We start from the raw sequence: 20,526 nt of genomic DNA on the forward strand, positions 1-20,526 counted from the left end.
GCAGCCCACACAGTGCCGTGCTCTGCACTTGTAGCTAAAACAGCAGTGGTATCACACCAGTGTTGTGTCTGCTGCTGAGCAGTGCTGGCACAGCATCAGGACTCTCTCTAACCGTCCTAGGGGGTGGGCAAAAAATGTGAAAAAGAAACATCACCAGGGCAGCTGACCTAAACCAACCAAAGGGATATTCCATACCATATGATGTCACACTCAGTAATAAAAGGTGGAAAAAGGAAGAAGAGGGGAGGGGTGGGCTCTCATTGTGAAAACGTCTGTCCTCCTCACGAACACTGGCTACGTGCGTTGAGGCCCTGCTTCAAGTACGTGGTCAAGCATCACTCATTTGTGGGAAGTAGAGAGTAATTTCTTTCCTCTGCACTTCCACATAGCCTTTACTTGTTTTGTTTAGTTTTCCCTTTCCCCCCTCCCTTTTTCCCCTTTCCCTTTTTTTTTTTTCCCCTTTAGTTAAATTGTTAATTGTTTAGTTAAATTGTTTAGTTAAATCATTTAATTAATAGTAATCTTTCCTTAATAATTATTTCTTTTTTTTTTTTTCCTTTAATTATATCATCCTTATCTCAACCCGTGAGCTGTTCTTTCCTTTACTTCTTCCCCTCCTCATCCAAGGAGGGGGAGTGAGAGAGCGGTTGTGTTCAACTGCCTAGCACGGTAAAACCACCACGCCAGGCCTTGCTGTGCTTGGGGATTTTCCCTACACCGTGTGGTGGTTTTACCCAGCTGGGCAGCTGAACTCCACCACGACCACTCTCTCACTCGCCCTCCTCAAACAGAAAGGGGGAGAAAATACGACAAAACGGGCTCAAGGGTTGAGATAAGGACAGGGAGACCACGCAACAATTATCACGGGCAAAACAGACTCAGCATAGGGAGATTAATATAATTTATTACCTATTAAAACAGGCTAGAGCAGTGAGATACTAAAAGCAAACTAAAATCACCTTCCCCCTTCCACCCTCTTCTACATCCACCCTGCCCCCAAGTGGCTCAGGGGAACATGGAGTGGGGGCTATGGGATGAGGTTTAACAGGCCAAGTGCCAGGTCTTGCACTTTGGCCACAATAACCAATAAGGCTTGGGGCAGAGTGGCTAGAAGACAGTGAAGAGGAAAGGGACCTGGGAGTGTTGATCGATGCTCGGCTGAACGTGAGCCGGCAGTGTGCTCAGGTGGCCAAGAAGGCCAACAGCACCCTGGCCTGTAGTAGAAATAGCGTAGCCAGCAGGAGCAGGGAGGTGATCATCCCCCCATACTCAGCTTTGGTGAGACCGCACCTCGAGTACTGTTGTTGAGTTTTGGGCCCCTCAGTACAAGAAGGACATCGAGGCCCTGGAACTTGAGCTGTTCAGGGGAACAGTTGTTCCATGTTCAGGGGAACATGGAGTGGGGGCTGATGTTAAACAGCACCGGTTAAAAAGCCGTGAAAAAAGCCACACGGGAGCAGAAGAAACAGGTAGGAGGGAAGAGGCAGCAGGACAGAGGGAAAAGCTAGGAGCGGTGGCGAGAAGCCCTTGCGCACTGCTGCAAAGCCTCCTGCATTGCCTGTCACCTCACAGGAGGGATGGGGAGAGCCCAAAGGAGGCGTATGGCAGAAGGGAGGGCCAAGGGGAGTGGGAAGCCCAGCAGCTGCAGGCAGCAGCCAGGTTCCACAGGCCTTTTGCCAGAGAAAATCAGGGCAATAGGTGAAGACACGACCTGCCGCCAAAACTGTCTCACAGAGCTGCTGAAGGCTCCATCACTGAACATTCAGCCAAGAAGCAAGCATTTCTGGTGTGGAAAATCTGCACATTTCTCACCAGTTAGCAAGGATGACAGCTTTCCTTCCAAGAATGACAGAAGAGTTGGGGTGGGAAGGGGCTGGTGGAAACAACCTAGTCCAGGCGCCCTGCTCAAAGCAGGCTCGGCTGGAGTGGCTTGCCCACCAGTGTGACCAGAAGGGCCTGCAGGTAGCCATGGCGTAGGTGGCGGCATGGCAACGCGATGATGTAACAATGCTTGAGCGCTCTATAAAGCCGCTTGCTGGGAGACCGCCTGGGACAGTTGCAGCTGTCTGCCTCTGGAGTGAGAGGTGCTAGCAGAGGGTCGCAGCTCCCACAGAGCTCTTGGAAGGAGCCATGGAGCAGCATCTCACTGCTGGTTTCCAAAACCCAGACGCACTGCTGTGCATCGCTGGCAAGAGCAGAGAGGTGAGCACTGTGCCCGAGGAGAGGGCTCAGAGCAGGAGCCCGGGGCGTGCGGGACTGCTCTGGGGCCAGAGGAGGCTCCCAGGAAGCTGGGAGGGATCTAAACCTGGTCAGGCCGCAGAAGGCTCGCAGGGAGCCGTGCCTCTCTCTGCCCATCCCGGCGTATTGCTAGCAAGTGGGAAGAGAGCTGCAAGGGGGTGCGGGGGTGGGCTGCAGAAGGGATTGGAGTGCCTGAGTGTCTGAGTGTCCCTGTCTTTCTAGTTCCAGCCCAGATGGCAACTTGGAGAAAGAGGCAGCGGGCTGCTGGACCTCCCACTGGGAGTCAAAATCCCTCTAGTGCCTGGCACCAAGCCTGTCTTCTGCAGGACAAAGCTGGGGGAAAAGGTAAGAGAAGGAGGAAGGGGTGGAAGGGGTGGAAAAGGTCTCTTCTGTCACGGGCTCCCTCCCCATCATTCCGAGAAGGCCTTGTGGCCACCTGCTCTACGGTGGGAGTTACAGCACTTTGGCCCAACCGGGTGGAGGAGTCAGGGATGGATGCTCCCGGCTCCGCAGCACGGAGACAAAGGAGGACTCGCCAACAGCAGTGGCCTGCACTGGCCAGAGGTCAGGAGAGGGTGTTCCACAGCTGGGCTCTCCACAGGGGCGTGCTTGCCAGCACCAGGGCCAGCCTGGGTTCTGGCACCAGGCAAGCGGGCAGCTGGGGCCCTGCCTGCAGCAGGCGGCAGCGCGTCCGGGTACCAGGCCAAGGTGGCCTTCCAGCATGGCCAGAAACATTGAGTCTGGGGGTCTCTTAGGGGAGGGTGCAACCTTCTCCTGCTTTCCCTCTCAGATTTAGAAATTTAGAAAATCCCAGGCTTCTCTGCTTGGGAACCGCATGCCGTGTCCTCCTCCTCTTCCTCCAGCTTGGGGGAGCACTGCTTCCGAGGCAGAGACTTCCTGGAGGCAGAGGAAGGAGGGAGGCAGGCTACCCGCCCCTTAGCCCTGCCTAACCCAGAGGAGGCCGTTTTCTGTGGATTTTCCATTGTTGACGTGTGAACCACCGGGCTTGAAGTTTTCCATCTGAAGGTTCATTTCTGGCATGGAAAGCTCTTGCATTTCTACCCGGTGGCCCAAGATGCCTACTTTGCTGGTGGGGTTTGGCCTTCTCTCCCCAGCCCAGGCCGGACCCTCAGCCTGGTGGGGGTGTTTTTGATGGCTTCAGAAGGAAGGTCCAGCCGGGAAGTAAGCCAGGAATCAGAAACCTATAGCTCAGAGGTTGGAAAAGGCTAGCCCGTGTGCATGAGGAGCTTGGAAGTGCCTTTGTCTCTCTGCTGCTTTCTCCTGCCCCATTCATACTCTGGAACACCTCTCATCCAGCTTCACCAGCCTTCTGCTCAATTTAATCTGGGAGATCCGTACTGTCGCCTACTGCGCACAGAGTACAACTGCCTGCACGACCCGCATCTGCAGGCCTACTACAATCGCAAAGACAACCTGCAGAGCCTGAAGAGCAAGGGCTACATCACCAGTGATGGCAAAGTAGGTTTGGACGTTGCGCTGACCAGCACAGGTCTCCTCTGGCAGAGGCCAGTGGGATGAGGTTTAACATGGCTAAGTGCCAGTTCCTGCACTTTGGCCACAACAACCCCATGCAGTGCTACAGGCTTGCATGGCAGAGTGGCTCAAAAGCTGTGCAGAGGAAAAGGATCTGGGGGTGCTGATTGATGCTCGCCTCATCATGAGCCGGCAGTGTGCCCAGGTGGCCAAGAAGGCCAACGGCATCCTGGCCTGTATCAGGAATAGTGTAGCCACAATAAAACGGGCTCAGGGGAGACCTTATCGCTCTCTACAACTACCAGAAAGGAAATTGTGGGGAGCTGGGATTCGGCCTCTTCTTGCAGATGACTAGGAACAGGACTAGAGGGAATGGCCTCAAATTGTGCCGGGGAGGTTTAGGTTGGAAAGGAGGGGACATTTCTTCTCAGAAGGAGCACTCAGGCATTGGAACGAGTTGCCCAGGGAAGTGGTGGAGTCACTGTCCCTGGGGGTGTTTAAGGAAAGCTTGGACCTGGTGCTTAGGGACATGGTTTAGGGGGTGACATTGGTAGTAGGCTGATGGTTGGACCAGGTGATCTTGAAGGTCTTTTCCAACCCTAATGATTCTATGATTCCCAGCGCGCTTGCTGCAGCCGCTTGTTGCTGGTGGGGGGCACAGGGCTGTTGCGCTGCCTTCCAAGGGAGCAGACGTCACCCCAGCGCCCTGCTGGCAATGCCCACTCCTGCTCTTCTCAGGCTGCCGTGCGCTGCCTGTGCATTGAGGAGGCAGCCGGTGTGGGGTCTGGTGCAGAGCGAGGAGTCCACTCGGCCCTGGCTCGGAGGGAGGCAGCGTCCCCACCGCTGGGACGGGGAGGGGATGGAGAGGAGCTGCTCCCCTGCCACTGCGCAGCTACCTCGACAGTTCTTGGGAGCTTTCTGCCCTTGTCTCTCCATAGGTGGTCTGCACTCTGAAGGAGTTCAATGAGTACAGGCAGTATCTGACCACACTCAAGCTGGAGGCTGAGAAAACCAGGAGGCAAGGAGAGGTAGGCAAAGCTCAGCGCTGGTAGACACATGTCAGCGGCACGGTGCAGAAGGCTGGGGCTTTCCTTGATGGATCTGAGGGAGGCGGGGAATGCAGATGTCAGGGCTGTGCTGGGGGGCCAGGTGTTGTCGTGGGGAAAGGACGACCCTTTCCCGAGGGAAGCCCTTCTCTTCAGCCCTCGTTGCACGGCAGAAGCAGGGCGCTGGCACGGGCGGCATGAAGCCTCAGCACGCAGGGACGCGAGCCATTTCTGAGGCAAGAGTGAGCCAAAACCTGCTGTTCCCTTTCAGGAAAAGCTTCAGCAAGAGCTCGCCAAGTTGAAGAAACTTGACCCCAGACTGACGGCACGGATTGACAGCTCTTGCCAGAGCTCCTCCACTAATGTGTACATGGTCATGGGAGAGAAAGCCAGCCCACTGGAGCCTAAAAAACCAGCTGGCCCACCTTCCTGCAAAAGCAGGAGAAACCTTCTCCAATCTGGCCAGTACAGAAGGCTGAAAGCGGCTCCCTCCGGACTTGAGTTGGGCAGGGAAGATGCCAAGCTCCCTGGGTGCATCCCTACTGTGACTGAGTCAGAGAGAAAGTCACCTGTCCCCGCAGACGGTGTATTCAAAGCTGCCTCGGAAGAACAGGCTGCTAAAGAAAGCCAGAGAATTGAAGAGATGGCTCGGACTGTGGTGCGGCAAGTGTTTGAGAGGGTGCAGGCACTGGACCAGTCTGCCCGCGTCTTAAAGAGGGCTCCCCATAAGAGCCAAGAAAGACTGTGTGGAAGTGCCAAAAGCGCAGAGCCTTCAGAGACATCTCCTCTTGATAAAGAGGAGGAAATTGCACTGCTGGCTAAGAAGGTTGTGGCGAGTGTGATGAAGCTCTTTGAGAAGTCCTGGGAATCCGGCACGCCCAGTGCATCTGAGCCAAGGCTAGCAGCCAGGCAGAAGGAGCAGCCCGTCGCCAGGACAGCCTTCCAAGTGGGGAAGCTGGCAGAAAAGAAATCGAGGGAAGCCTTTGAGGGAGAATCCTCGCAGGCTTCCCTTGACAAAGTCACCAGAGAAGCTGTTGGAAGTGTCTGCGACACTTTGGAATCCTTCGTAGCTTCCCGGTTTGAGCAAGACTTCAACCGCAAATACTCTGAAATCCTGGCGCTTCCCACTGTCAACCTCTCTAACAGGAAGCCACAGCCATCCCAGGTGCCTCTCTTAAGACAGGGCATGAGGGAAGGGCGGGGACTACCAAGAGCGTCAGAAGAGCAGAGCCCAGAAGCAAGGCAGAGAGAGAAGTTGCCCATGATCCAACCAGCGCCAGACACTGCTGAGGTCTCACGACTGAGTCACAGGATTGTGAGGGAGAGCACCCAAAAGGCTGTCTCCGAAGTTCAGCGGCTGCACACAGAACTGCAGGCCTATGCCAGAACCATTGTCCTTAACGTGGTTGAAAAAGTGAAGGACAAGATGGAGCGGGAAATGAAAGCCAAGGCCTTAGACACCACTTCAAACAGCAAAACGGTGGCAAGTGGGATGACGCGCTCTGTATCGGAGCAGAGCTGTCAGCCTGGGACTGCACGGAACCTGGAGAAGAACTTGGGAAAGCGTGTCACCGAACAGCCCGTGCCAAGCAAAGGGAAGGAGAGCTGTCCCTCAGAGCACCTCCAAAGACCACCTGATCTCCTCCAAGCTGTCCGGCGAGGCTCTGAGCAAGGTGCTCCCATGGCAGGCTCTTCTGCGCCCCCAGGGGAATCCCACAGTCAGCGGAGGTCAGAGAGCACCACAGGCACCATCGCTTCCATGGGCCCGCAGTTTGTCAGGCAGCCCGTTCCTCCATCTGTTCCAAAGCACCCTGTCCAGGGAGGAGCGCGGTGCCTACGTGTGCGTGTCAAGCCTCTCCCATTCAAGCCTCAGTAGCCTGAGGCGGAAGCGGACAATAAAGAGTTTACATCCAAGTGCTTGCTTGTGCCTACATTTATTCAAGCCAGGTGTACTGGGTCTGGCTGGGATGTTAACTTTCCCTGCAGCAGCCCACACAGTGCCGTGCTCTGCACTTGTAGCTAAAACAGCAGTGGTATCACACCAGTGTTGTGTCTGCTGCTGAGCAGTGCTGGCACAGCATCAGGACTCTCTCTAACCGTCCTAGGGGGTGGGCAAAAAATGTGAAAAAGAAACATCACCAGGGCAGCTGACCTAAACCAACCAAAGGGATATTCCATACCATATGATGTCACACTCAGTAATAAAAGGTGGAAAAAGGAAGAAGAGGGGAGGGGTGGGCTCTCATTGTGAAAACGTCTGTCGTCCTCACGAACACTGGCTACGTGCGTTGAGGCCCTGCTTCAAGTACGTGGTCAAGCATCGCTCATTTGTGGGAAGTAGAGAGTAATTTCTTTCCTCTGCACTTCCACATAGCCTTTACTTGTTTTGTTTAGTTTTCCCTTTCCCCCCTCCCTTTTTCCCCTTTCCCTTTTTTTTTTTCCCCTTTAGTTAAATTGTTAATTGTTTAGTTAAATTGTTTAGTTAAATCGTTTAATTAATAGTAATCTTTCCTTAATAATTATTTCTTTTTTTTTTTTTCCTTTAATTATATCATCCTTATCTCAACCCGTGAGCTGTTCTTTCCTTTACTTCTTCCCCTCCTCATCTAAGGAGGGGGAGTGAGAGAGCGGTTGTGTTCAGCTGCCTAGCACGGTAAAACCACCACGCCAGGCCTTGCTGTGCTTGGGGATTTTCCCTACACCGTGTGGTGGTTTTACCCAGCTGGGCAGCTGAACTCCACCACGACCACTCTCTCACTCGCCCTCCTCAAACAGAAAGGGGGAGAAAATACGACAAAACGGGCTCAAGGGTTGAGATAAGGACAGGGAGACCATGCAACAATTATCATCACGGGCAAAACAGACTCAGCATAGGGAGATTAATATAATTTATTACCTATTAAAACAGGCTAGAGCAGTGAGATACTAGAAGCAAACTAAAATCACCTTCCCCCTTCCACCCTCTTCTACATCCACCCTGCCCCCAAGTGGCTCAGGGGAACATGGAGTGGGGGCTATGGGATGAGGTTTAACAGGCCAAGTGCCAGGTCTTGCACTTTGGCCACAATAACCAATAAGGCTTGGGGCAGAGTGGCTAGAAGACAGTGAAGAGGAAAGGGACCTGGGAGTGTTGATCGATGCTCGGCTGAACGTGAGCCGGCAGTGTGCTCAGGTGGCCAAGAAGGCCAACAGCACCCTGGCCTGTAGTAGAAATAGCGTAGCCAGCAGGAGCAGGGAGGTGATCATCCCCCCATACTCAGCTTTGGTGAGACCGCACCTCGAGTACTGTTGTTGAGTTTTGGGCCCCTCAGTACAAGAAGGACATCGAGGCCCTGGAACTTGAGCTGTTCAGGGGAACAGTTGTTCCATGTTCAGGGGAACATGGAGTGGGGGCTGATGTTAAACAGCACCGGTTAAAAAGCCGTGAAAAAAGCCACACGGGAGCAGAAGAAACAGGTAGGAGGGAAGAGGCAGCAGGACAGAGGGAAAAGCTAGGAGCGGTGGCGAGAAGCCCTTGCGCACTGCTGCAAAGCCTCCTGCATTGCCTGTCACCTCACAGGAGGGATGGGGAGAGCCCAAAGGAGGCGTATGGCAGAAGGGAGGGCCAAGGGGAGTGGGAAGCCCAGCAGCTGCAGGCAGCAGCCAGGTTCCACAGGCCTTTTGCCAGAGAAAATCAGGGCAATAGGTGAAGACACGACCTGCCGCCAAAACTGTCTCACAGAGCTGCTGAAGGCTCCATCACTGAACATTCAGCCAAGAAGCAAGCATTTCTGGTGTGGAAAATCTGCACATTTCTCACCAGTTAGCAAGGATGACAGCTTTCCTTCCAAGAATGACAGAAGAGTTGGGGTGGGAAGGGGCTGGTGGAAACAACCTAGTCCAGGCGCCCTGCTCAAAGCAGGCTCGGCTGGAGTGGCTTGCCCACCAGTGTGACCAGAAGGGCCTGCAGGTAGCCATGGCGTAGGTGGCGGCATGGCAACGCGATGATGTAACAATGCTTGAGCGCTCTATAAAGCCGCTTGCTGGGAGACCGCCTGGGACAGTTGCAGCTGTCTGCCTCTGGAGTGAGAGGTGCTAGCAGAGGGTCGCAGCTCCCACAGAGCTCTTGGAAGGAGCCATGGAGCAGCATCTCACTGCTGGTTTCCAAAACCCAGACGCACTGCTGTGCATCGCTGGCAAGAGCAGAGAGGTGAGCACTGTGCCCGAGGAGAGGGCTCAGAGCAGGAGCCCGGGGCGTGCGGGACTGCTCTGGGGCCAGAGGAGGCTCCCAGGAAGCTGGGAGGGATCTAAACCTGGTCAGGCCGCAGAAGGCTCGCAGGGAGCCGTGCCTCTCTCTGCCCATCCCGGCGTATTGCTAGCAAGTGGGAAGAGAGCTGCAAGGGGGTGCGGGGGTGGGCTGCAGAAGGGATTGGAGTGCCTGAGTGTCTGAGTGTCCCTGTCTTTCTAGTTCCAGCCCAGATGGCAACTTGGAGAAAGAGGCAGCGGGCTGCTGGACCTCCCACTGGGAGTCAAAATCCCTCTAGTGCCTGGCACCAAGCCTGTCTTCTGCAGGACAAAGCTGGGGGAAAAGGTAAGAGAAGGAGGAAGGGGTGGAAGGGGTGGAAAAGGTCTCTTCTGTCACGGGCTCCCTCCCCATCATTCCGAGAAGGCCTTGTGGCCACCTGCTCTACGGTGGGAGTTACAGCACTTTGGCCCAACCGGGTGGAGGAGTCAGGGATGGATGCTCCCGGCTCCGCAGCACGGAGACAAAGGAGGACTCGCCAACAGCAGTGGCCTGCACTGGCCAGAGGTCAGGAGAGGGTGTTCCACAGCTGGGCTCTCCACAGGGGCGTGCTTGCCAGCACCAGGGCCAGCCTGGGTTCTGGCACCAGGCAAGCGGGCAGCTGGGGCCCTGCCTGCAGCAGGCGGCAGCGCGTCCGGGTACCAGGCCAAGGTGGCCTTCCAGCATGGCCAGAAACATTGAGTCTGGGGGTCTCTTAGGGGAGGGTGCAACCTTCTCCTGCTTTCCCTCTCAGATTTAGAAATTTAGAAAATCCCAGGCTTCTCTGCTTGGGAACCGCATGCCGTGTCCTCCTCCTCTTCCTCCAGCTTGGGGGAGCACTGCTTCCGAGGCAGAGACTTCCTGGAGGCAGAGGAAGGAGGGAGGCAGGCTACCCGCCCCTTAGCCCTGCCTAACCCAGAGGAGGCCGTTTTCTGTGGATTTTCCATTGTTGACGTGTGAACCACCGGGCTTGAAGTTTTCCATCTGAAGGTTCATTTCTGGCATGGAAAGCTCTTGCATTTCTACCCGGTGGCCCAAGATGCCTACTTTGCTGGTGGGGTTTGGCCTTCTCTCCCCAGCCCAGGCCGGACCCTCAGCCTGGTGGGGGTGTTTTTGATGGCTTCAGAAGGAAGGTCCAGCCGGGAAGTAAGCCAGGAATCAGAAACCTATAGCTCAGAGGTTGGAAAAGGCTAGCCCGTGTGCATGAGGAGCTTGGAAGTGCCTTTGTCTCTCTGCTGCTTTCTCCTGCCCCATTCATACTCTGGAACACCTCTCTTCCAGCTTCACCAGCCTTCTGCTCAATTTAATCTGGGAGATCCGTACTGTCGCCTACTGCGCACAGAGTACAACTGCCTGCACGACCCGCATCTGCAGGCCTACTACAATCGCAAAGACAACCTGCAGAGCCTGAAGAGCAAGGGCTACATCACCAGTGATGGCAAAGTAGGTTTGGACGTTGCGCTGACCAGCACAGGTCTCCTCTGGCAGAGGCCAGTGGGATGAGGTTTAACATGGCTAAGTGCCAGTTCCTGCACTTTGGCCACAACAACCCCATGCAGTGCTACAGGCTTGCATGGCAGAGTGGCTCAAAAGCTGTGCAGAGGAAAAGGATCTGGGGGTGCTGATTGATGCTCGCCTCATCATGAGCCGGCAGTGTGCCCAGGTGGCCAAGAAGGCCAACGGCATCCTGGCCTGTATCAGGAATAGTGTAGCCACAATAAAACGGGCTCAGGGGAGACCTTATCGCTCTCTACAACTACCAGAAAGGAAATTGTGGGGAGCTGGGATTCGGCCTCTTCTTGCAGATGACTAGGAACAGGACTAGAGGGAATGGCCTCAAATTGTGCCGGGGAGGTTTAGGTTGGAAAGGAGGGGACATTTCTTCTCAGAAGGAGCACTCAGGCATTGGAACGAGTTGCCCAGGGAAGTGGTGGAGTCACTGTCCCTGGGGGTGTTTAAGGAAAGCTTGGACCTGGTGCTTAGGGACATGGTTTAGGGGGTGACATTGGTAGTAGGCTGATGGTTGGACCAGGTGATCTTGAAGGTCTTTTCCAACCCTAATGATTCTATGATTCCCAGCGCGCTTGCTGCAGCCGCTTGTTGCTGGTGGGGGGCACAGGGCTGTTGCGCTGCCTTCCAAGGGAGCAGACGTCACCCCAGCGCCCTGCTGGCAATGCCCACTCCTGCTCTTCTCAGGCTGCCGTGCGCTGCCTGTGCATTGAGGAGGCAGCCGGTGTGGGGTCTGGTGCAGAGCGAGGAGTCCACTCGGCCCTGGCTCGGAGGGAGGCAGCGTCCCCACCGCTGGGACGGGGAGGGGATGGAGAGGAGCTGCTCCCCTGCCACTGCGCAGCTACCTCGACAGTTCTTGGGAGCTTTCTGCCCTTGTCTCTCCATAGGTGGTCTGCACTCTGAAGGAGTTCAATGAGTACAGGCAGTATCTGACCACACTCAAGCTGGAGGCTGAGAAAACCAGGAGGCAAGGAGAGGTAGGCAAAGCTCAGCGCTGGTAGACACATGTCAGCGGCACGGTGCAGAAGGCTGGGGCTTTCCTTGATGGATCTGAGGGAGGCGGGGAATGCAGATGTCAGGGCTGTGCTGGGGGGCCAGGTGTTGTCGTGGGGAAAGGACGACCCTTTCCCGAGGGAAGCCCTTCTCTTCAGCCCTCGTTGCACGGCAGAAGCAGGGCGCTGGCACGGGCGGCATGAAGCCTCAGCACGCAGGGACGCGAGCCATTTCTGAGGCAAGAGTGAGCCAAAACCTGCTGTTCCCTTTCAGGAAAAGCTTCAGCAAGAGCTCGCCAAGTTGAAGAAACTTGACCCCAGACTGACGGCACGGATTGACAGCTCTTGCCAGAGCTCCTCCACTAATGTGTACATGGTCATGGGAGAGAAAGCCAGCCCACTGGAGCCTAAAAAACCAGCTGGCCCACCTTCCTGCAAAAGCAGGAGAAACCTTCTCCAATCTGGCCAGTACAGAAGGCTGAAAGCGGCTCCCTCCGGACTTGAGTTGGGCAGGGAAGATGCCAAGCTCCCTGGGTGCATCCCTACTGTGACTGAGTCAGAGAGAAAGTCACCTGTCCCCGCAGACGGTGTATTCAAAGCTGCCTCGGAAGAACAGGCTGCTAAAGAAAGCCAGAGAATTGAAGAGATGGCTCGGACTGTGGTGCGGCAAGTGTTTGAGAGGGTGCAGGCACTGGACCAGTCTGCCCGCGTCTTAAAGAGGGCTCCCCATAAGAGCCAAGAAAGACTGTGTGGAAGTGCCAAAAGCGCAGAGCCTTCAGAGACATCTCCTCTTGATAAAGAGGAGGAAATTGCACTGCTGGCTAAGAAGGTTGTGGCGAGTGTGATGAAGCTCTTTGAGAAGTCCTGGGAATCCGGCACGCCCAGTGCATCTGAGCCAAGGCTAGCAGCCAGGCAGAAGGAGCAGCCCGTCGCCAGGACAGCCTTCCAAGTGGGGAAGCTGGCAGAAAAGAAATCGAGGGAAGCCTTTGAGGGAGAATCCTCGCAGGCTTCCCTTGACAAAGTCACCAGAGAAGCTGTTGGAAGTGTCTGCGACACTTTGGAATCCTTCGTAGCTTCCCGGTTTGAGCAAGACTTCAACCGCAAATACTCTGAAATCCTGGCGCTTCCCACTGTCAACCTCTCTAACAGGAAGCCACAGCCATCCCAGGTGCCTCTCTTAAGACAGGGCATGAGGGAAGGGCGGGGACTACCAAGAGCGTCAGAAGAGCAGAGCCCAGAAGCAAGGCAGAGAGAAAAGTTGCCCATGATCCAACCAGCGCCAGACACTGCTGAGGTCTCACGACTGAGTCACAGGATTGTGAGGGAGAGCACCCAAAAGGCTGTCTCCGAAGTTCAGCGGCTGCACACAGAACTGCAGGCCTATGCCAGAACCATTGTCCTTAACGTGGTTGAAAAAGTGAAGGACAAGATGGAGCGGGAAATGAAAGCCAAGGCCTTAGACACCACTTCAAACAGCAAAACGGTGGCAAGTGGGATGACGCGCTCTGTATCGGAGCAGAGCTGTCAGCCTGGGACTGCACGGAACCTGGAGAAGAACTTGGGAAAGCGTGTCACCGAACAGCCCGTGCCAAGCAAAGGGAAGGAGAGCTGTCCCTCAGAGCACCTCCAAAGACCACCTGATCTCCTCCAAGCTGTCCGGCGAGGCTCTGAGCAAGGTGCTCCCATGGCAGGCTCTTCTGCGCCCCCAGGGGAATCCCACAGTCAGCGGAGGTCAGAGAGCACCACAGGCACCATCGCTTCCATGGGCCCGCAGTTTGTCAGGCAGCCCGTTCCTCCATCTGTTCCAAAGCACCCTGTCCAGGGAGGAGCGCGGTGCCTACGTGTGCGTGTCAAGCCTCTCCCATTCAAGCCTCAGTAGCCTGAGGCGGAAGCGGACAATAAAGAGTTTACATCCAAGTGCTTGCTTGTGCCTACATTTATTCAAGCCAGGTGTACTGGGTCTGGCTGGGATGTTAACTTTCCCTGCAGCAGCCCACACAGTGCCGTGCTCTGCACTTGTAGCTAAAACAGCAGTGGTATCACACCAGTGTTGTGTCTGCTGCTGAGCAGTGCTGGCACAGCATCAGGACTCTCTCTAACCGTCCTAGGGGGTGGGCAAAAAATGTGAAAAAGAAACATCACCAGGGCAGCTGACCTAAACCAACCAAAGGGATATTCCATACCATATGATGTCACACTCAGTAATAAAAGGTGGAAAAAGGAAGAAGAGGGGAGGGGTGGGCTCTCATTGTGAAAACGTCTGTCCTCCTCACGAACACTGGCTACGTGCGTTGAGGCCCTGCTTCAAGTACGTGGTCAAGCATCGCTCATTTGTGGGAAGTAGAGAGTAATTTCTTTCCTCTGCACTTCCACATAGCCTTTACTTGTTTTGTTTAGTTTTCCCTTTCCCCCCTCCCTTTTTCCCCTTTCCCTTTTTTTTTTTTCCCCTTTAGTTAAATTGTTAATTGTTTAGTTAAATTGTTTAGTTAAATCGTTTAATTAATAGTAATCTTTCCTTAATAATTATTTCTTTTTTTTTTTTTTTCCTTTAATTATATCATCCTTATCTCAACCCGTGAGCTGTTCTTTCCTTTACTTCTTCCCCTCCTCATCTAAGGAGGGGGAGTGAGAGAGCGGTTGTGTTCAGCTGCCTAGCACGGTAAAACCACCACGCCAGGCCTTGCTGTGCTTGGGGATTTTCCCTACACCGTGTGGTGGTTTTACCCAGCTGGGCAGCTGAACTCCACCACGACCACTCTCTCACTCGCCCTCCTCAAACAGAAAGGGGGAGAAAATACGACAAAACGGGCTCAAGGGTTGAGATAAGGACAGGGAGACCACGCAACAATTATCATCACGGGCAAAACAGACTCAGCATAGGGAGATTAATATAATTTATTACCTATTAAAACAGGCTAGAGCAGTGAGATACTAGAAGCAAACTAAAATCACCTTCCCCCTTCCACCCTCTTCTACATCCACCCTGCCCCCAAGTGGCTCAGGGGAACATGGAGTGGGGGCTATGGGATGAGGTTTAACAGGCCAAGTGCCAGGTCTTGCACTTTGGCCACAATAACCAATAAGGCTTGGGGCAGAGTGGCTAGAAGACAGTGAAGAGGAAAGGGACCTGGGAGTGTTGATCGATGCTCGGCTGAACGTGAGCCGGCAGTGTGCTCAGGTGGCCAAGAAGGCCAACAGCACCCTGGCCTGTAGTAGAAATAGCGTAGCCAGCAGGAGCAGGGAGGTGATCATCCCCCCATACTCAGCTTTGGTGAGACCGCACCTCGAGTACTGTTGTTGAGTTTTGGGCCCCTCAGTACAAGAAGGACATCGAGGCCCTGGAACTTGAGCTGTTCAGGGGAACAGTTGTTCCATGTTCAGGGGAACATGGAGTGGGGGCTGATGTTAAACAGCACCGGTTAAAAAGCCGTGAAAAAAGCCACACGGGAGCAGAAGAAACAGGTAGGAGGGAAGAGGCAGCAGGACAGAGGGAAAAGCTAGGAGCGGTGGCGAGAAGCCCTTGCGCACTGCTGCAAAGCCTCCTGCATTGCCTGTCACCTCACAGGAGGGATGGGGAGAGCCCAAAGGAGGCGTATGGCAGAAGGGAGGGCCAAGGGGAGTGGGAAGCCCAGCAGCTGCAGGCAGCAGCCAGGTTCCACAGGCCTTTTGCCAGAGAAAATCAGGGCAATAGGTGAAGACACGACCTGCCGCCAAAACTGTCTCACAGAGCTGCTGAAGGCTCCATCACTGAACATTCAGCCAAGAAGCAAGCATTTCTGGTGTGGAAAATCTGCACATTTCTCACCAGTTAGCAAGGATGACAGCTTTCCTTCCAAGAATGACAGAAGAGTTGGGGTGGGAAGGGGCTGGTGGAAACAACCTAGTCCAGGCGCCCTGCTCAAAGCAGGCTCGGCTGGAGTGGCTTGCCCACCAGTGTGACCAGAAGGGCCTGCAGGTAGCCATGGCGTAGGTGGCGGCATGGCAACGCGATGATGTAACAATGCTTGAGCGCTCTATAAAGCCGCTTGCTGGGAGACCGCCTGGGACAGTTGCAGCTGTCTGCCTCTGGAGTGAGAGGTGCTAGCAGAGGGTCGCAGCTCCCACAGAGCTCTTGGAAGGAGCCATGGAGCAGCATCTCACTGCTGGTTTCCAAAACCCAGACGCACTGCTGTGCATCGCTGGCAAGAGCAGAGAGGTGAGCACTGTGCCCGAGGAGAGGGCTCAGAGCAGGAGCCCGGGGCGTGCGGGACTGCTCTGGGGCCAGAGGAGGCTCCCAGGAAGCTGGGAGGGATCTAAACCTGGTCAGGCCGCAGAAGGCTCGCAGGGAGCCGTGCCTCTCTCTGCCCATCCCGGCGTATTGCTAGCAAGTGGGAAGAGAGCTGCAAGGGGGTGCGGGGGTGGGCTGCAGAAGGGATTGGAGTGCCTGAGTGTCTGAGTGTCCCTGTCTTTCTAGTTCCAGCCCAGATGGCAACTTGGAGAAAAAGGCAGCGGGCTGCTGGACCTCCCACTGGGAGTCAAAATCCCTCTAGTGCCTGGCACCAAGCCTGTCTTCTGCAGGACAAAGCTGGGGGAAAAGGTAAGAGAAGGAGGAAGGGGTGGAAGGGGTGGAAAAGGTCTCTTCTGTCACGGGCTCCCTCCCCATCATTCCGAGAAGGCCTTGTGGCCACCTGCTCTACGGTGGGAGTTACAGCACTTTGGCCCAACCGGGTGGAGGAGTCAGGGATGGATGCTCCCGGCTCCGCAGCACGGAGACAAAGGAGGACTCGCCAACAGCAGTGGCCTGCACTGGCCAGAGGTCAGGAGAGGGTGTTCCACAGCTGGGCTCTCCACAGGGGCGTGCTTGCCAGCACCAGGGCCAGCCTGGGTTCTGGCACCAGGCAAGCGGGCAGCTGGGGCCCTGCCTGCAGCAGGCGGCAGCGCGTCCGGGTACCAGGCCAAGGTGGCCTTCCAGCATGGCCAGAAACATTGAGTCTGGGGGTCTCTTAGGGGAGGGTGCAACCTTCTCCTGCTTTCCCTCTCAGATTTAGAAATTTAGAAAATCCCAGGCTTCTCTGCTTGGGAACCGCATGCCGTGTCCTCCTCCTCTTCCTCCAGCTTGGGGGAGCACTGCTTCCGAGGCAGAGACTTCCTGGAGGCAGAGGAAGGAGGGAGGCAGGCTACCCGCCCCTTAGCCCTGCCTAACCCAGAGGAGGCCGTTTTCTGTGGATTTTCCATTGTTGACGTGTGAACCACCGGGCTTGAAGTTTTCCATCTGAAGGTTCATTTCTGGCATGGAAAGCTCTTGCATTTCTACCCGGTGGCCCAAGATGCCTACTTTGCTGGTGGGGTTTGGCCTTCTCTCCCCAGCCCAGGCCGGACCCTCAGCCTGGTGGGGGTGTTTTTGATGGCTTCAGAAGGAAGGTCCAGCCGGGAAGTAAGCCAGGAATCAGAAACCTATAGCTCAGAGGTTGGAAAAGGCTAGCCCGTGTGCATGAGGAGCTTGGAAGTGCCTTTGTCTCTCTGCTGCTTTCTCCTGCCCCATTCATACTCTGGAACACCTCTCTTCCAGCTTCACCAGCCTTCTGCTCAATTTAATCTGGGAGATCCGTACTGTCGCCTACTGCGCACAGAGTACAACTGCCTGCACGACCCGCATCTGCAGGCCTACTACAATCGCAAAGACAACCTGCAGAGCCTGAAGAGCAAGGGCTACATCACCAGTGATGGCAAAGTAGGTTTGGACGTTGCGCTGACCAGCACAGGTCTCCTCTGGCAGAGGCCAGTGGGATGAGGTTTAACATGGCTAAGTGCCAGTTCCTGCACTTTGGCCACAACAACTCCATGCAGTGCTACAGGCTTGCATGGCAGAGTGGCTCAAAAGCTGTGCAGAGGAAAAGGATCTGGGGGTGCTGATTGATGCTCGCCTCATCATGAGCCGGCAGTGTGCCCAGGTGGCCAAGAAGGCCAACGGCATCCTGGCCTGTATCAGGAATAGTGTAGCCACAATAAAACGGGCTCAGGGGAGACCTTATCGCTCTCTACAACTACCAGAAAGGAAATTGTGGGGAGCTGGGATTCGGCCTCTTCTTGCAGATGACTAGGAACAGGACTAGAGGGAATGGCCTCAAATTGTGCCGGGGAGGTTTAGGTTGGAAAGGAGGGGACATTTCTTCTCAGAAGGAGCACTCAGGCATTGGAACGAGTTGCCCAGGGAAGTGGTGGAGTCACTGTCCCTGGGGGTGTTTAAGGAAAGCTTGGACCTGGTGCTTAGGGACATGGTTTAGGGGGTGACATTGGTAGTAGGCTGATGGTTGGACCAGGTGATCTTGAAGGTCTTTTCCAACCCTAATGATTCTATGATTCCCAGCGCGCTTGCTGCAGCCGCTTGTTGCTGGTGGGGGGCACAGGGCTGTTGCGCTGCCTTCCAAGGGAGCAGACGTCACCCCAGCGCCCTGCTGGCAATGCCCACTCCTGCTCTTCTCAGGCTGCCGTGCGCTGCCTGTGCATTGAGGAGGCAGCCGGTGTGGGGTCTGGTGCAGAGCGAGGAGTCCACTCGGCCCTGGCTCGGAGGGAGGCAGCGTCCCCACCGCTGGGACGGGGAGGGGATGGAGAGGAGCTGCTCCCCTGCCACTGCGCAGCTACCTCGACAGTTCTTGGGAGCTTTCTGCCCTTGTCTCTCCATAGGTGGTCTGCACTCTGAAGGAGTTCAATGAGTACAGGCAGTATCTGACCACACTCAAGCTGGAGGCTGAGAAAACCAGGAGGCAAGGAGAGGTAGGCAAAGCTCAGCGCTGGTAGACACATGTCAGCGGCACGGTGCAGAAGGCTGGGGCTTTCCTTGATGGATCTGAGGGAGGCGGGGAATGCAGATGTCAGGGCTGTGCTGGGGGGCCAGGTGTTGTCGTGGGGAAAGGACGACCCTTTCCCGAGGGAAGCCCTTCTCTTCAGCCCTCGTTGCACGGCAGAAGCAGGGCGCTGGCACGGGCGGCATGAAGCCTCAGCACGCAGGGACGCGAGCCATTTCTGAGGCAAGAGTGAGCCAAAACCTGCTGTTCCCTTTCAGGAAAAGCTTCAGCAAGAGCTCGCCAAGTTGAAGAAACTTGACCCCAGACTGACGGCACGGATTGACAGCTCTTGCCAGAGCTCCTCCACTAATGTGTACATGGTCATGGGAGAGAAAGCCAGCCCACTGGAGCCTAAAAAACCAGCTGGCCCACCTTCCTGCAAAAGCAGGAGAAACCTTCTCCAATCTGGCCAGTACAGAAGGCTGAAAGCGGCTCCCTCCGGACTTGAGTTGGGCAGGGAAGATGCCAAGCTCCCTGGGTGCATCCCTACTGTGACTGAGTCAGAGAGAAAGTCACCTGTCCCCGCAGACGGTGTATTCAAAGCTGCCTCGGAAGAACAGGCTGCTAAAGAAAGCCAGAGAATTGAAGAGATGGCTCGGACTGTGGTGCGGCAAGTGTTTGAGAGGGTGCAGGCACTGGACCAGTCTGCCCGCGTCTTAAAGAGGGCTCCCCATAAGAGCCAAGAAAGACTGTGTGGAAGTGCCAAAAGCGCAGAGCCTTCAGAGACATCTCCTCTTGATAAAGAGGAGGAAATTGCACTGCTGGCTAAGAAGGTTGTGGCGAGTGTGATGAAGCTCTTTGAGAAGTCCTGGGAATCCGGCACGCCCAGTGCATCTGAGCCAAGGCTAGCAGCCAGGCAGAAGGAGCAGCCCGTCGCCAGGACAGCCTTCCAAGTGGGGAAGCTGGCAGAAAAGAAATCGAGGGAAGCCTTTGAGGGAGAATCCTCGCAGGCTTCCCTTGACAAAGTCACCAGAGAAGCTGTTGGAAGTGTCTGCGACACTTTGGAATCCTTCGTAGCTTCCCGGTTTGAGCAAGACTTCAACCGCAAATACTCTGAAATCCTGGCGCTTCCCACTGTCAACCTCTCTAACAGGAAGCCACAGCCATCCCAGGTGCCTCTCTTAAGACAGGGCATGAGGGAAGGGCGGGGACTACCAAGAGCGTCAGAAGAGCAGAGCCCAGAAGCAAGGCAGAGAGAAAAGTTGCCCATGATCCAACCAGCGCCAGACACTGCTGAGGTCTCACGACTGAGTCACAGGATTGTGAGGGAGAGCACCCAAAAGGCTGTCTCCGAAGTTCAGCGGCTGCACACAGAACTGCAGGCCTATGCCAGAACCATTGTCCTTAACGTGGTTGAAAAAGTGAAGGACAAGATGGAGCGGGAAATGAAAGCCAAGGCCTTAGACACCACTTCAAACAGCAAAACGGTGGCAAGTGGGATGACGCGCTCTGTATCGGAGCAGAGCTGTCAGCCTGGGACTGCACGGAACCTGGAGAAGAACTTGGGAAAGCGTGTCACCAAACAGCCCGTGCCAAGCAAAGGGAAGGAGAGCTGTCCCTCAGAGCACCTCCAAAGACCACCTGATCTCCTCCAAGCTGTCCGGCGAGGCTCTGAGCAAGGTGCTCCCATGGCAGGCTCTTCTGCGCCCCCAGGGGAATCCCACAGTCAGCGGAGGTCAGAGAGCACCACAGGCACCATCGCTTCCATGGGCCCGCAGTTTGTCAGGCAGCCCGTTCCTCCATCTGTTCCAAAGCACCCTGTCCAGGGAGGAGCGCGGTGCCTACGTGTGCGTGTCAAGCCTCTCCCATTCAAGCCTCAGTAGCCTGAGGCGGAAGCGGACAATAAAGAGTTTACATCCAAGTGCTTGCTTGTGCCTACATTTATTCAAGCCAGGTGTACTGGGTCTGGCTGGGATGTTAACTTTCCCTGCAGCAGCCCACACAGTGCCGTGCTCTGCACTTGTAGCTAAAACAGCAGTGGTATCACACCAGTGTTGTGTCTGCTGCTGAGCAGTGCTGGCACAGCATCAGGACTCTCTCTAACCGTCCTAGGGGGTGGGCAAAAAATGTGAAAAAGAAACATCACCAGGGCAGCTGACCTAAACCAACCAAAGGGATATTCCATACCATATGATGTCACACTCAGTAATAAAAGGTGGAAA

General features: G+C 55.3%; 2 protein-coding genes across 2 annotated transcripts; both read left to right on the top strand.

Moving 5' to 3' along the window:
• Positions 1-268: 268 nt before the first annotated feature.
• LOC310882435 (uncharacterized protein) lies at positions 269-11,827 on the top strand. The gene is made up of 7 exons (XM_083801190.1): positions 269-320; positions 2,461-2,583; positions 3,556-3,717; positions 4,671-4,760; positions 5,050-9,348; positions 10,321-10,482; positions 11,436-11,827. Exon 5 carries the CDS (start codon positions 5,149-5,151, stop codon positions 6,652-6,654), a length of 1,506 nt encoding a protein of 501 aa, XP_083657316.1. The 5' UTR covers positions 269-320; positions 2,461-2,583; positions 3,556-3,717; positions 4,671-4,760; positions 5,050-5,148; the 3' UTR covers positions 6,655-9,348; positions 10,321-10,482; positions 11,436-11,827.
• LOC310882496 (uncharacterized protein) lies at positions 8,896-20,460 on the top strand (the record flags this gene model as incomplete). The annotated part of the gene is made up of 9 exons (XM_083801354.1): positions 8,896-8,967; positions 9,226-9,348; positions 10,321-10,482; positions 11,436-11,525; positions 11,815-13,317; positions 15,994-16,116; positions 17,089-17,250; positions 18,204-18,293; positions 18,583-20,460. The coding sequence occupies 9 exons, from the start codon at positions 8,896-8,898 to the stop codon at positions 20,185-20,187; spliced, it is 3,930 nt and encodes a 1,309-aa protein (XP_083657480.1). The 3' UTR covers positions 20,188-20,460.
• Between the last annotated feature and the right edge of the window lie 66 nt (positions 20,461-20,526).

This window comes from Anser anser (assembly GCF_964211835.1).
Source record: "Anser anser genome assembly, chromosome: 16".
Lineage (NCBI taxonomy): Eukaryota > Metazoa > Chordata > Aves > Anseriformes > Anatidae > Anser > Anser anser.